This window comes from Aythya marila (assembly GCF_965140915.1).
Source record: "Aythya marila genome assembly, chromosome: 3".
In the NCBI taxonomy this organism is placed as follows: domain Eukaryota; kingdom Metazoa; phylum Chordata; class Aves; order Anseriformes; family Anatidae; genus Aythya; species Aythya marila.
Window position 1 is genome coordinate 34,207,399 of NC_139044.1, and position 14,347 is coordinate 34,221,745.

Below are 14,347 nucleotides of genomic sequence, written 5' to 3' on the forward strand. Positions count from 1 at the left end.
AGAAGAATAAATGCTAGCATAGTATTTAATATAGGAAAGTCAATTTCTTACACTAACTTGAAGAGATGGTATGATTCATCAGTTGAGAGCAGAAAATTTTAAGACAGAGACAGAGGGACAATGAAGTGAAAACAAGACGTTTAGTTAATATATTCTTATCTTACTCCCTCACATAGGCAAGCCTTTGCTACTACTAAAAATTTAAGCTCAAAGTGGCATGAAAATGATGTAATTACATTTTCAATTACCTCTTTTAAGAAATCCAAGTACTGTGTCTTCCTGGTTTTCTACTTGAGATGCAATACTTAATTGAATAATAAAAACACCAAACTCAAAAGCGTAAAATATTCACTGTGGAAAGCTGCCAACTATACTTCTCATTCAATTTGTTTCACATAGTGAGAACAATGCTGGAATCCTGTTATGCATAGCTTCTGTAGCTGCTAAACAGACAAATTAGTACTTTTGCTATGGACAGAGATTTGTCTGGAAGTCTGATTTTAAACTTGACTTCAAAGTTTTATAACCATCGCAGCAATGCCAGAGGCTAAAACAAAAACACAGCCACAGCTTTGGAAGAAGGCAACAATTTATTTCCTTCAATTTTCATGATTTAGGGATATGGGAATTCTGTACTATTTTTTTTTCTCCCCGAACTCACTTTAAAAAGGCTACTTTTTAGAAATGCAAGCGTACAGTGAATTGATAGAGAAGAGGATCCAAGAAAACTAACCACACAGTCTCAGGCATTTCCTGATACCTCCCTACCAATACTCTCCTTCAGCCTGAACAGTTTCAGACTTCCTTTTTTCTTTGTTGGAGAACATAATTTGGCAATTTACAAAACCGACTTCAAATCTCACTTACTAATGGATTAATCCAGAAGCAACTCTAATAGGCAGATGGCACAGAAATAGATTCTAGCAATACATGCCTATGTATAGGGCCTCTACTGCTAGCCAGGACCTAACCTGAAGTTTCCACATTCACTCACTGGCATGGTAACTTCAGAAACCTTTCTCTTTTTTCATTGTTATGGAGAATACAAATTCAGTTCCCAGCAACACACTCTGAATTTACAGAGAATAGAGAGACATCAAGACAAGGTTCTGAATGTCTGATTTTGTGAAACAACATAATTTACAGTCAGAATCTGAAGTTGGCAAGAATATTTTCTTCACCTGTGAACAGTCCTGCTCTCCAATCTATATCCAAAGCACAAAAGAAAGGAAAACTGAAAAAGATTGAGTGTAAGAAGCTTCTGCACTAGTCAACAGCCTAGTCTTGTCATATATATATGTAACGCACACACACACTAACACATTCACTGGGGAAATGGCTCAATGAATTTCAATACAGATCTAAATACCTTCATTAATCCAACACTGTAAAGCAATATTCAAGTTCTCTGCCTTTATTATACACTCTGCGTTCAAGTTCATACTAATAGTGTATAGTGAAAAGGAAACCTAGATGACTTTGAGATGATGGCTTTCTTTAATAAATGTTTCTATTTTCACAATGAGATGCATATGAGGAACTGCACCTACTGTGATCACAAGTTAAGCTGCAATTGAATTTCTGTTCTAATATAAATATACATCTTTAATCTTACAATTTGACTATTACTATTATTATGCTTCTGAAATGCAATATTTTCTGGAATTGCACTGCTGTATCTTGACATACAATTCATACATTTAATTTTTAACATGCCTATTATACTGAAATAAAAAAGCCGAAGGACAATTAATAAATTGGTCCCCTAATTACCATCCTTTCTAAGTGTCCTATATTTTATAGAAAATAACTGTACTCAGCAAAAGTCTCATTGTTGCCCTTAGTTTGGAGAAAAATAAACCCTCTTACCGTATTGATCCAATCATGTAGGGCTGTGCTAGCTGTACTACAATAGCTCCACTCCCAAGCTGATGGCATGTGTACCCAGAATCCCAATCATAGTTTTTTGTGTCTCCATTCAACAAGGCATTGCGACTTCGACTTACACCCTCAATCACACTGGCACAATCTGCAATTGTTGCAACATTTTCAGCAGGAACTGCAAATTAAAACACAAAGAAGACAGACACAGTAATACAGTCAGAATACAGTTCAGATAATAATGGTCTTTATTTCTGGCAAAGAACTGAAAAAAAAAAAGGATGAAAGTATGATCAACACAAGGAAACATAACTCTTATTTAATATAAATTACAAAGCTCTGTTTTACAAGTACTTCAACACTTATTTTTTGAATTACATATTATTTTCCTCTGTTAGCATTTAACCAACCATGGAACCTTCTGTCTGCAATTCAGAGAGACTCACAAGCTTTTTGAATGTCACCTTTCAAGAAGATGATTGATGGACATAAAAAGAACACTATTCACGTCCAGCACTTTCTTTTAAAATATGATCTTTAGCTAACTTCCTTAACTTTTCAAACACGTCCATCACATACACCTTCTTTCTCCCTCTCTCAAAAAAAAATAAAATGAATAAGGTTGCAAAATGATGTTTTCTGAACATGCAAAAAAATCAAGGCTACCTGTTTAGCCATTTTATAGGGTACATAATATTGAAAACACAGTTTTTGCTAACTGATGACAAAAATTCTGTCTGCACAGGCTGTATAAAAAAAAGGTAAGATTTCCTATGTCAGCCTCTGATGAAGAATGACCAATTTGTATGTGGTAACACAATAAAAAAAGGAGAGGTAGAAATGTTACCAAATTATATGAAGGACAATGATCAATTCAACAAAATTTCCAAATTCACAGTATCTCATACCAAACAAATTAAAAAAATCAGAACAAGAACAATACCAGCCAAAACATGAAGTGCACAATTTTTTTTTTGTGGAATTTTTTTGTAGAAATATGTAAGATGTAAAACAAACACTGTAAATTTTCACACAAAAAATATGTATAGTATAAATGAAAATGGATTTATGCAACATTTTAAGTCCACTTTCAAATGATAACTTAATTGCAGACAATGATCGTCTCTAAAATATGTATTTAAACTACTACAACATCTGAAAATGGCTGAAATATAGTTATATGAAATCTCAGAGCCAAGTTCAAAAGTCTCCAGCATCCCAAAAAGAGCTAATTTTCCATGAGGAGGTAGGATTTCGGTACTTTAGGAAGGCCTACAAGAAAGATGGGGAGAGACTCTTTATGAGGGTAGTGATAGGAGAAACAGTAATGGTTTTAAACCAAAAGAGGATAGACTTAAATTAGACATTAGAAAGAAATTCTTTACTCTGAGGGTGGTGAGGCACTGGCACATGTTGCCCAGAGAAGCTGTGGATGCCCCATCCCTGGAAGTGTTCAAGGCCAAGCTGAATGGGGCCTTGGTCAACCTGGTCTGGTGGGAGGTGTCTCTACCCATGGCAGGGGGTTGGAGCCAGGTGATGTTTAAGGTCCCTTCCAACTCAAGCTATTTTATTCTATGACTATATGATTCTGCATTTTAAGTGTGCTAGTGGCGTTGGATGCAGAATCTTAAATGGTAAATGCTGAGGTGAAAAAAAAAAAAAAAAAGGAAATGTGTAAGTTCGTTGTCAAGTAATAATTCAAGGTAATGGAAAAGCAAGAGTTTCCTAAAGATCTACTGCACTATCAAATTTGATATCATCACTGTGTGCTCATCAAAAACTACTAATAGCACCGCATTGCTATCTTAGAAATGTCTTGATTCAGTATTACTAAAAAGAGGCAGACAGCAATTCCCGGATTCTTATGGGGGGAAAAGTATTGGACATGAGGTATACTTTGCTAGGAATGATCTGAATGAAACAAAGACCAACAATGCAAACTATGAGCACAGACATTAAAAAAAAGTTTGCTTTGGTTTTCTTTCCTTCCCCTTTTCCCTGGCAGTAAGGGAACTTCTTTGTGTATCCATTTTATACAGGCATTAAAGCATTTTTTATTTAGTGCCGCTTTTCGCAGGAAACAGAAGCTATGAATATCTAGGTTAAAAAAATATGTAAAAGATAAAATATCAAAATCAATTATCATATTAAGGTTCTGTGGCACATTCTAGACACCTTCTGAGCTATTTAAGGCATTAATTTAACATAATACTACTCAGTTCATCCAATATTGTACCTGCATGCCCTCTAAGCACCATCACGTTCTCTCACATTTAAATTTCTGCACTTATCCATGAACTCCTAAGACGATGTTATCCTGATTAGTCAAACTCCTTAACAACCACACAGAAATTGTCTTACTGTGCATTCAATACAATTCTGTGGTTTTCGCTCCAATGGTTAATTAGAAAGTGATTCTAACTAATTGAAGCATGCAGAAGGTGCCATACTGTTTCTTCTCTCTAGGGGGGTCTGCCACTCCCTATTTTGAATGTTTATCATCTTCTTTTATATCCGCTTGATAAATCTATTAAAAATGCCATCTGGTGGGGACTCTGATCTGTGCTGTATTTTCAAGTCCTCTGGTTCTCCTCCTTTTTCCCATTAGATTTTCTGCTACAATTTGGGTCACTTGTTTACAAAAATATACTGCCAAAAAAAAACAACAGTATTTTTTATTGTCGTTTTGCTTTGTTTCTTGATTTTATTTTTTTAAATCTACCAGCTATCCAGCTATTACAGTAACCAATGTTGTTCGAAAAAACAAAAGAGGAAATTACAAATATGGAAATTCTTCCTCCCTCTCCCCTTTGTTCATACTCTTGACAAATCTGATTCACTTTTATGGAACACAAAATATGTCTGTTAGCAAAGCATACACATTCCGTAAGCAAACAAAAGGAAAAGATGATTGAGGCTACAGTACAGCAGGAAAAAAACAGTTATTAAAACTTATTTTCTTGTTTCCTGGTCTTATGCTGAGGTATGGAGAGATGAATTGCTTGGCAGTATACTTAATTCCAGCAGTATTATTTTAAGGATTCAAGAAAGGGTTTGGATACTTTTTTTTTTTTTTTTTCTTATCTGTTCTTGTGGTAATAAGTACATCCACAAAGTTCTGACAAATCATCTGATTTAGTCAGTACTATTATCTACTACTAACATGTAAACACCAGGCTATGCCACAGATATTAGAACTGCTGAAAGATAAACATTGACTTATGCCACAGATACTACACTGGAACGTGAAGGTTTACATAGTCAAGTCTGCGATTTGGAAGAGAGGGCAAATTAGAATTTTGACCAATTTTAAAAGAAATTCCCACTATTATTCCTCAACTTGCAACTGTCAGTTTGGATTAAAATAATTGCAGAGAAGGCTGATTTTTGATTCCAAAAATCATACTAAAAGCATAAAAACCGTTAGAATTGAGCGCGTTTTTAATTGGCAACCAATTGGCTGACTACAGAGATCTTCAACTGAAATTTGTCTGAGGAAGACTTTAAGAAATAGCAGTCATTTCATAAAAGCCTTCAGAAGCAAGCATCCTTTGTTGCAGCACTGGAAATAAGGGGAAAAAAAAGTAACTGGCATCATATGAACAGATCTTTATTAAAGAACAGCGGTAACTAAACTGACCATGTGGCTGCCCTTTCCTGTAGAAAGAGGAAAAAAAAATCCCTTATTTATTTAGATGGTCTTAAAATTTTCATTACTTCCTAAGGCTATGCTTGCAATAGAGATGACTTGCATTGCTGGGGAAACTGCATGGCTTTGAAAGAAGACTAACATTTAAAAAGAGATGAAATAAAATAAATAACTTTGTGTGGAGTCAACATTAACTAGATGTGGAAATAGCACCTCTTGAGGCTTCCTTGGAGAGAGTCAGCAGTGTTTTACAATGCTGAACTACATACTAGGGAACTGATACAACTGGTTTCTCTTTGTTACACATTTAAGTGTTTTTTGTTGTTGTTTGTTTTTGCCTTTTAATAACTGCCAGTGAGTAAAAGACAAGTGAATGATTACATATTCATTTCATTTTTTCCTTTAAAAAAAGTACTCCTAAGGCATTGAACAGCACATAAATGAAGGTTCACAATGATTCATAAGTACTGAACAGCATTCCCCAGAGAGTGACCAAGGACATTCCAGTGTTTTATATCCATCTCTTGCTCTTCAGTCATTATTCACCGTTTCCCCTTTTGTTTGTAATCCACCAGCTTAAGGATAGTCTGAAAGACTGAGGCAGACCACAGATAAACACAACTTTGTGTAAAAGCCTTCCACGTTGCACTCCCTATGGCCCTCACCAGGCTCAAAGTAGGACTGTGGCCTAGTCAAACCCGTGTGCTTGCACAGTCCTTAACCGCACCTCAGCACTGGTTAAAGGTGTTTTTTAGCCACAGGACTTCGGGAAATTATCATTTTTTCCCCTGTGGCAGATAAACAGAATTGATTCCTATAAATACAAGGGAAAACAAAAAACAAGAGTGGCATTGCATAGGAGAAGCCCCTTGCCCAGGGCTGTAGCTTCTTGCCACTGGGCAGATTAGAAGCCATTATCAACAATTGCATCATGTTGGGTACTGCTTCTCCCTTGAGAGGAGCATGCCTCCTGCTTGTGAGAATCTTAATTTGTTTTGGATTGCAGATTAAATATTAACGACTACAGACCATTCAAATTTCAGAAGTTGAAAACACTGTTTTTGAGGTTTTAAAAATATTTGCATCCCTGTTAGGCAAAACAGCTATGTCAATCTAGGGAATCCAATACATAAAAAAAATGCAAACTTACAAACACATTTAGAGATAATATGCCAAAAGGAAAATTACATCTCAACCCTAACATCTGCGTTAGGGAATAATTTCCTATGATTGAATTCATTTCTGTCACTTACCTCATTTAACAAGACAACGAAGTGTAAACCAACACTAAAACATCAGACTGAAACATCAGTTCTAGAAAGAGCATATCCTGCTACTTTTACCTCAAAATTGCTAGTTAATTGCCACTGGGTCAATTCAGCATCACATCCAGTATTGTGTACTGGAACTACACAAATCTTCCATATTAGCTTTTAAATATAACATGTCAAGTTAATCATTTGTCATGAAAACCCTGTATGTAAAAAAAAAAAAAAAGACAACATAAAATTGCTGTTACCATGTGATGACACTTCACTTATATTATTTGTTTGGCAGCCTTCTAATCTTTGCTTTACAGTGACAGCCGTTAGATAGATACTATATATCAGTAATAATATACCCCTCTTTGTATATACAGCTTTCTGATCAAGCTGAATAGGTTTAATGAAATTAAATAATTACTTTTAAATCTCTGACTAAAATCACTAAACAGACACCTCAGTGGCCTTAATTCTTTGGAATGAGATTTGAGATGAGAAACTCCTTGTATACTATCTTTGGTGTTCTTTTTGTAAAAGTAAGGCTTTCTGAAAGGACCATACAGCCTTCAAGGGATGAGCACTTCTTTTCCTTAATAGAACGGATTATAGCAACAGCAGTAAAGGTATTAAATTAGGTTGGAACACATTTAATACCATACTGCATAAACAATGAACTCAATAATATTACCCAACACTGCTTTTCAAGGATAAGGATGAAAGCTTCTGTACTCAATCAAGCTTAGAAGCAACCTACTCTGATTATTGCACTTTCATATCCTTCACAGAGCTTTCCTAACTGCTTTCAGTTCACTTTACCACATCCTGTCACTAGAGAAATAGAAAGAAACATTATAAACCCTCATTAGAGCTATAAGATAAATCTGTGCTTATTATCCTATTGGTAGTCACACAAAATTTTTATGGAAGTAGAACTGGGACAGTCTGTTTGATAAAGGGAACCAGACAACACACCGTCTTATACAGGTATGTAAAACAAAGCACTAAATGCATATAAGGTCACTTTGCTGGATGAAGGCTTTTGAAGAGGTAACACTGTTAGCAATAAATTCTGGTGGAAGAGCCATTATACCCTTGCATTTCACAACTGCACTGCCCCCAACTTGTCTCAAAATGTTTCCATTTGTCCCTTCCTCTGCAAAGTCACATATTCAACTGTTGTTGCCTCATTTGCAATCAGAAATTGGTCCACATATTCCCTTTTTCATGGTACTCTGCCATTAGTCATCAATTTTCTCATCAGTTCACACCTCTAAACAATATCAAAAGCATCTCATAATGCAGTTCATTACACACACTGAAATTGCAATTCTACTTGTAGTTTAGGAGGGTAATCTGTTCTGAACAGGGAACAATATTTGTTTTTCAGTGACTTTGCATGCATCTGCATTACTGTTGGCAAGGCTAGTAGCACAATCTTATCTCTGATGCTAAGGTTTCTAGTAAAAAAGAGATGTGAAAATGATAAAGTGTTCTGTAGTGCTGGGAGGCAAGGAGCCTTTTCTGCAAGGGTGGCAGCTAAAATTGGAAACAAGCAGAAGGCTACCTACAAACATCTCCACAATTTAATAGACAGATGCACAAGGGGTATGGAGCACTGAAATATGAAACAGCAGGTGATATGCCTGTGGCATATGTTGGCGAGAATACCATACAGTTAAAGAATGGAAATTTGATCATAGAATACAGACGTATATTGGCAAGAGATGTAGCAATAAACTGACTTGGCTCGAACAGTCATACCCTAGCCTACATTTTGATTTACATAAGCATTTATAATATACAACTGATACTGAAGAATCTGAACTACAAAAAAAAAAAATCATGAACCAATACATTTTAAATAAAGCCACTTGAAGTCTCTATTCCCTAGATTAACCTTGAAAGTCATGATTTGAATTTGGAACCCAGTACCATGCAATGCTGAAGCAGATGGAATTGTTCACCTCACAAAAAAGCTCACTAAAAAACAAATGTCACTGAGTACCTGAAAGGCAAGTCAGCTATGGTACACACACACTCCAACAAGCCAACATGGATTCGCTACCTTGCCTATTGTTATGATAAAACAATCTTCAAGTTATTTAACATACACAAAAAAGGGGAAGGTATGTTATTTTGGTCCTAAATTATTTACTAAACAGAATTGATAATCTTAAAACAAATGTATAAAGATATATGCATCACTTACCTGCACAAAATAATTCTTATTTTGCATGAAGCTTTTAACAAATTCATAGCTAGCAGCAATACCTATGAGACTTAGCTCAAAGGTTTTTATCAAACTCGAAACATTTTGTCTCTCTGGTAACTAGCTTGCTACAGCTAAATGTTTCCTTTAAATTCTACCATTCATTACTGCTTGTTCTATTTTCTTGTCAGTAACAATTGCAGTACTACTTGCAAACTCACTAAAACAAAGGAAAAACTTTCTATTTGCATTATTTGACAGCCTATACATTTTCAGGCTGCATGATGTAAAAATCAGTAAAGTGTGATTTGTCAGGCAATTTTTTTATTCAATGATTCTACACAGATATCATGAAATCCCACAGCAAATCTCGTGAGACTGGGTTTAGTGATGTTATGCCTTTGTACAATGCATGGAGGAAGGGCTAAAGGAGTTGGGACCCATTTTTTTACAACCAGATATAGTTCTCCTCAGAAAAGAATTAAGAGAAGTATGTCTGACTATGTCTCACTAAAAATTTTCCATCTGATTCTTTTTCAAGAACTGTTTTTCCTTCTATCTACCATAAGTGCATGCTTAAAATTTAAATTCCTATTAAAAAAAAAAAAAAAAAAAAAAAAAAAGCATGAACTCTGACAATTTTGCTGAAACTTCTCAATTTCTTCCCAGAACAAGCAATAGTCTGTGGTACTAAATCATACACAACTGTAATAGGTGGTCTGAAAAATACAAAGAAGGACTAACTCAGAAGGACTGAATTAGACCAAAACTGCAAATTGGGGAAATCCCTCCTATAAGTACACAACAACTAAAAGGTATATAAAACTCTTTTTCCAATGAATTTCAAGATCTCACTCGTGAGCTTATACAGAAGAAAGTGCAGAGATCACCTTGTTTGAACTACTAAGAAATCTTTGACACGGTTTATCATTTTGTATTATTGATCTGTTTGGGATTTCTACCTTAAGTAATGCAATATTATGTAAATGTACTTAAATCACTGTAACACAAGCTGTCTGGAGCAGACAGCACCAGAAATAACAGAACATTAACACAGCATTCTGAGAATAAGGGTAGCCAATATGATGCTCTGTCATGGCTAGATGTGTCTATAATTCTTTGGTGGAAAATTAACACATTGGAGTTCACTTTCAGTAGTTGAAACTAGTCTGCATAAGAGGCCTTAAATGCCCAAACCCACCTTCAGTACAATAAATATCTCTGGTTACTCCATCCCAGTTACAGAGTTCAGGCTAACCTAGCTGGAGGCAAAAGCAACCCTACTATGACATGGAAACAAAAATCAGATTAGGAGCACAGAGTTATTCAATTACCAGTGGTTTTGTCAGCAGCAGTTAATTTAATTTGAACTTTAGCATTCCTGCAGCGTCACTAATTGATCCACAGCACTGGAATTTCAAAGCAGCCATGAGGACTACCCAACTAATTCTAAGCTTACAGCATGATTTAACTCAAGTTAGAGTGGAAGGGGAAGTACAGCAAAAGTGCAGTGATGGCCAGTCTTAAAAGGCAAGTGTTCACAGCAGTTCATATAAAAGGAAAACAGTTGCATCTCTTACCTATCAGACCCTTCTCAAGAGTAAAGGATTTGTTGGTAAACATGCATTCAAACGCAACAATGTGGAAAACTTTGTTCACCGTGTTGTGGGTCCCAACAATGCGAATATACCTATGGAGGGGAAAAAAAGACAAGCAGTACAAGTTAGGCATGATGAAATTCTATGCACCAAAACATAACTGATTCATTGGGACTGTATTGTGCAAAGCTGTAAGAACCAAGTAATTACTGGAAAAAAAAAAAAATTACGAAAAGAAACAAAAAGAGAGAAAATTCACAGCAAAACTTGCCAGGATGCTGGCTCCAGTACAATGTTGTAAAATTTAACAAAATCTTTCCAGGCTAATTTACCCAGAAAACCAACGTGAGACACCTTCTGTTTCAGAAGTAGACTGTTAGCACAAATGTGTGTTCATCAAAGCTTTAAAAGAAAATAAATGAATAAATAAATAAATAAATAAATATCCCCTAACCAACTGCCTTCTACCACAAAGAAAAACTTCATATAACCCGGACAAACCCAACAAATCTCCATGATTTCTCTGCAGAAGCCACTAATTATTTACCCTTTAACATGACTCTGTCAGTAATTCACTGGATGTGCAAAATACCAATGTCTTTGTTGGTGTATCTTTTATTAATAATAAGAAATATCTGAACAATCAAATATTTTGAAACAAAGCTAGTTCTGAGTTTCATTCCAGGTTGTATAATTTGTACTTTTAAACTCTAATTCAAAATCAAATAGAGCTGCTCTTAAACACCCTAACCTATTCACCTTTTATCGTACCCTGGAGGCTTCACTTTCTATAAACAGTCATTAATCTCAATTCAGCCTGATTCCTTCATTTTTCGGAAGAGACAACAGTTCTTATATAAGTTTTTATTTAAATGGAACATTGCACATCATTTTAATAAATGTTGAACAAACAACACAGAAAACAGTCTTGATCAAATACCATTATCTTACAAAATGGGTTACCCATGCTGCAGAAAACTTTGTATCAAATTCTTTTCAATTAAGAACTACCACAATATACAAATATTAAGCAATATCCTTTGTCTGCTATAAAAAAATAACCTTTCACTTATGCAATACAATTATAGTTCCAGCATAAAGACTGTTCACCAACAGAATCATTTTAGCTTGTGTTCTTTATCATACTGAGTTTGAAAGATACACAACTTTCAATCCTGACTTTTTAAAAAAACAAAACAAAAACACAATGTAAGAGCTCCTCGCTACATACCATCGTGATGGTATGTAGCTAGACTTATTACTGATATTACTTTGCCTTTAGTGTACATAGCAAGATATTTTAAAAATATTAAAAACCACTTATTACATGTAAATGACTGCAGGAGACAACTATGTTATCTGAATATCATAACATCACTAAAATTGACAGAGCTATTGACCTCTGATCCTTCTAGCTCATATAATCACTTCATTAAAACAAAAGAAAACAACAACAACAATCCCCCCTCAATTATTACATATTTCTTTTACATGTAGAAAATTGATATACAACATGGTCAAAATTTCAATTAATTGTTACATTTATTTTTATTATCACTGCTTGAAACAAAAAAGACTCGTGCTACGTGAAATGCCATATTTTGCTGCCAACAACATGATAATAAAACTGATACAAGCCTCAGTTTTTCTCATGCTAAAAATAACTTGCAGTGCAAGTGACACACATTTGGCCAGAGCAAAAGCACAACAAAGAAACAGAAGCAAGAGCCACCCAGCCCACTGCAGTGTGAGCTACCCTAAGGCTTCTTCTACTCACAGAGCTGATCTTCTGCAAAACAGGCACATACCTACTCAGTCTAGTCTTTTCAGGTTAGATTTTTTTTTTTTTATCAATTCATGAGTATAGCATGAACCCTAAATACATTGGCAATGACCAGCGTATTGCAATGCTTTATTTCTATTGAGCATTAGAAATGGAGAATTTAAGTGTTAAGACTAAGCACAGGAATAATCTTGGAACACTTTAAGATTATGTGGAAGGCTCATTTTACCCTAGAGACTCTTGCCTGTCTCAGGAAAGAAAGATATTGACTGAGTTGCCATGCTTGCACAAAACACACTTTAGGGTAACCAACAGAACATTACTACTTTGAAATACTTCAGTTATGTTTCCTTGCTTTAAAGAATTTCAGAGAATACACATAGTAAGAATACTAATAGGAACACAAGGAACTGCTTCACAACTGGCTTATTTATTTAGATTTTTTCATGTATTAGAAAACTGTAATACTTGGGCAAATATCTTTTTTTTTTTTTTTTTTTTTTTTAAATATATATACATCAAAAGGGTGAGAAACACACAAGACAGTTTGTCATTAGAAAAGTGTCTTTATCATACCACACACGAGTTAAGTAACGTTATCATTTACCAGTTAACACAGTTCTCTGTTCAACCAGTAGAAAGGCACACAATTTTTTTTTTGTACGCCAGATACTCTTATCAGTTATTTTGAATAATAGTTGACAGTATTGGTGGAAAGCTGGATTTTTGAAGTAATATAAAACAAAATCCCATCCATTAAAATAATTACATATAAACTAATCTTCTGAAATATATTATTTCAACGTGATGATATTATTGCAATGCAGAACATAATGATGAGGCAAACCTCATCCTTTTCACAATGACAATATATATATATCTTATTCCTTATTTCTCTCAAGGTGAATAATAAGCATGGTTTCCTGCCTGAACCTTATACACATCCACTTGGTGGAAAATAAAATTAGGAAATTTTTAATATTATGTTAAATACCTTAACTTCTAAAAACAAATTCTGAGATTTTAAATAAAAATTCTAATTTATTATTCCACTTGATGCAAGCTTGATGTAGAGATGTCCAGTACCTCTAGGTAAGCAAGTTGTATCTGAATTTTTAAATATCAGCAATGAAGATAGATATTGAAGATACATAACCTGTTTCAGAACATTAAACAATGGACTGAAAAGAATGGCTCAGAAATATGATGCTGATGAAAAACTGCAACGTGGGTGACTTTAATATGAACAATGAAGTCAATCAATTCAAAGCTTACAGATTTCAGAAATTTAAAATATCTATTATAGCTCATGATGTGCTTGAAAATTTGTAAATTTTCCTAAGCGCTTTCCTGACAGAAGAAAATGCAACATGATTAAAAATAAAAGGATCCTTCATGCAATCAGTGCCTGTGTATCACCTCATCATTTTGTTGGAACAATTTTTTAGATGGAATATGCAACTACAGGTAACAAAATTAGTATGTACAGTTATTCAGCACATGCACATTGACAAATGCTTAAAATGCACTGAATATGCTGTGTGTTCACTTCTAAAGGATACTTTCGAAATCAGCAATGTACATTACCAACATCACCAACACAAGTACAAAAGGAGTTTGAAATAGAGATTTTCTATTGAAGTGATGTATAGGTTATGGAATACACACTGACCTTGAAAACAAATCTCCCAACTTTCCTTTTGTTAGCTATATTTCCACAATCTCTAAAGACTTTACCATTGACTTCCACTGCTTACTCCAAGTCTTAAAAAACATTTGAATATTAGCTGTTGTTCTCCTCTTTATGTACATATTATTTATACAAAGCTGAACAAAATTATAAGAGCTGAAATTGAACTTATATATATATACATCAAAAGGGTGAGAAACACACAAGACAGTCTGTCATAAGAAGTGTCTTTATCATACTACACGAGTTAAGTAACGTTATCATTTACCAGTTAA

The 14,347-nt window shown here is 34.6% G+C and overlaps 1 protein-coding gene across 4 annotated transcripts in view; it reads right to left on the reverse strand.

Moving 5' to 3' along the window:
- Positions 1 to 14,347, reverse strand: part of BTBD9 (BTB domain containing 9) — a 142,700-nt gene that overhangs the window by 59,169 nt on the left and 69,184 nt on the right. For all 4 annotated transcript variants that reach the window (XM_082756074.1, XM_082756071.1, XM_082756073.1 and 1 more), the window contains exons 8-9: positions 10,582 to 10,691; positions 1,870 to 2,059 (exon numbers count right to left, since the gene is read on the reverse strand). In XM_082756074.1, coding sequence (XP_082612200.1) covers positions 1,870 to 2,059; positions 10,582 to 10,691 — 300 coding nt within the window. The remainder of the gene's footprint in view (positions 1 to 1,869; positions 2,060 to 10,581; positions 10,692 to 14,347) is intronic.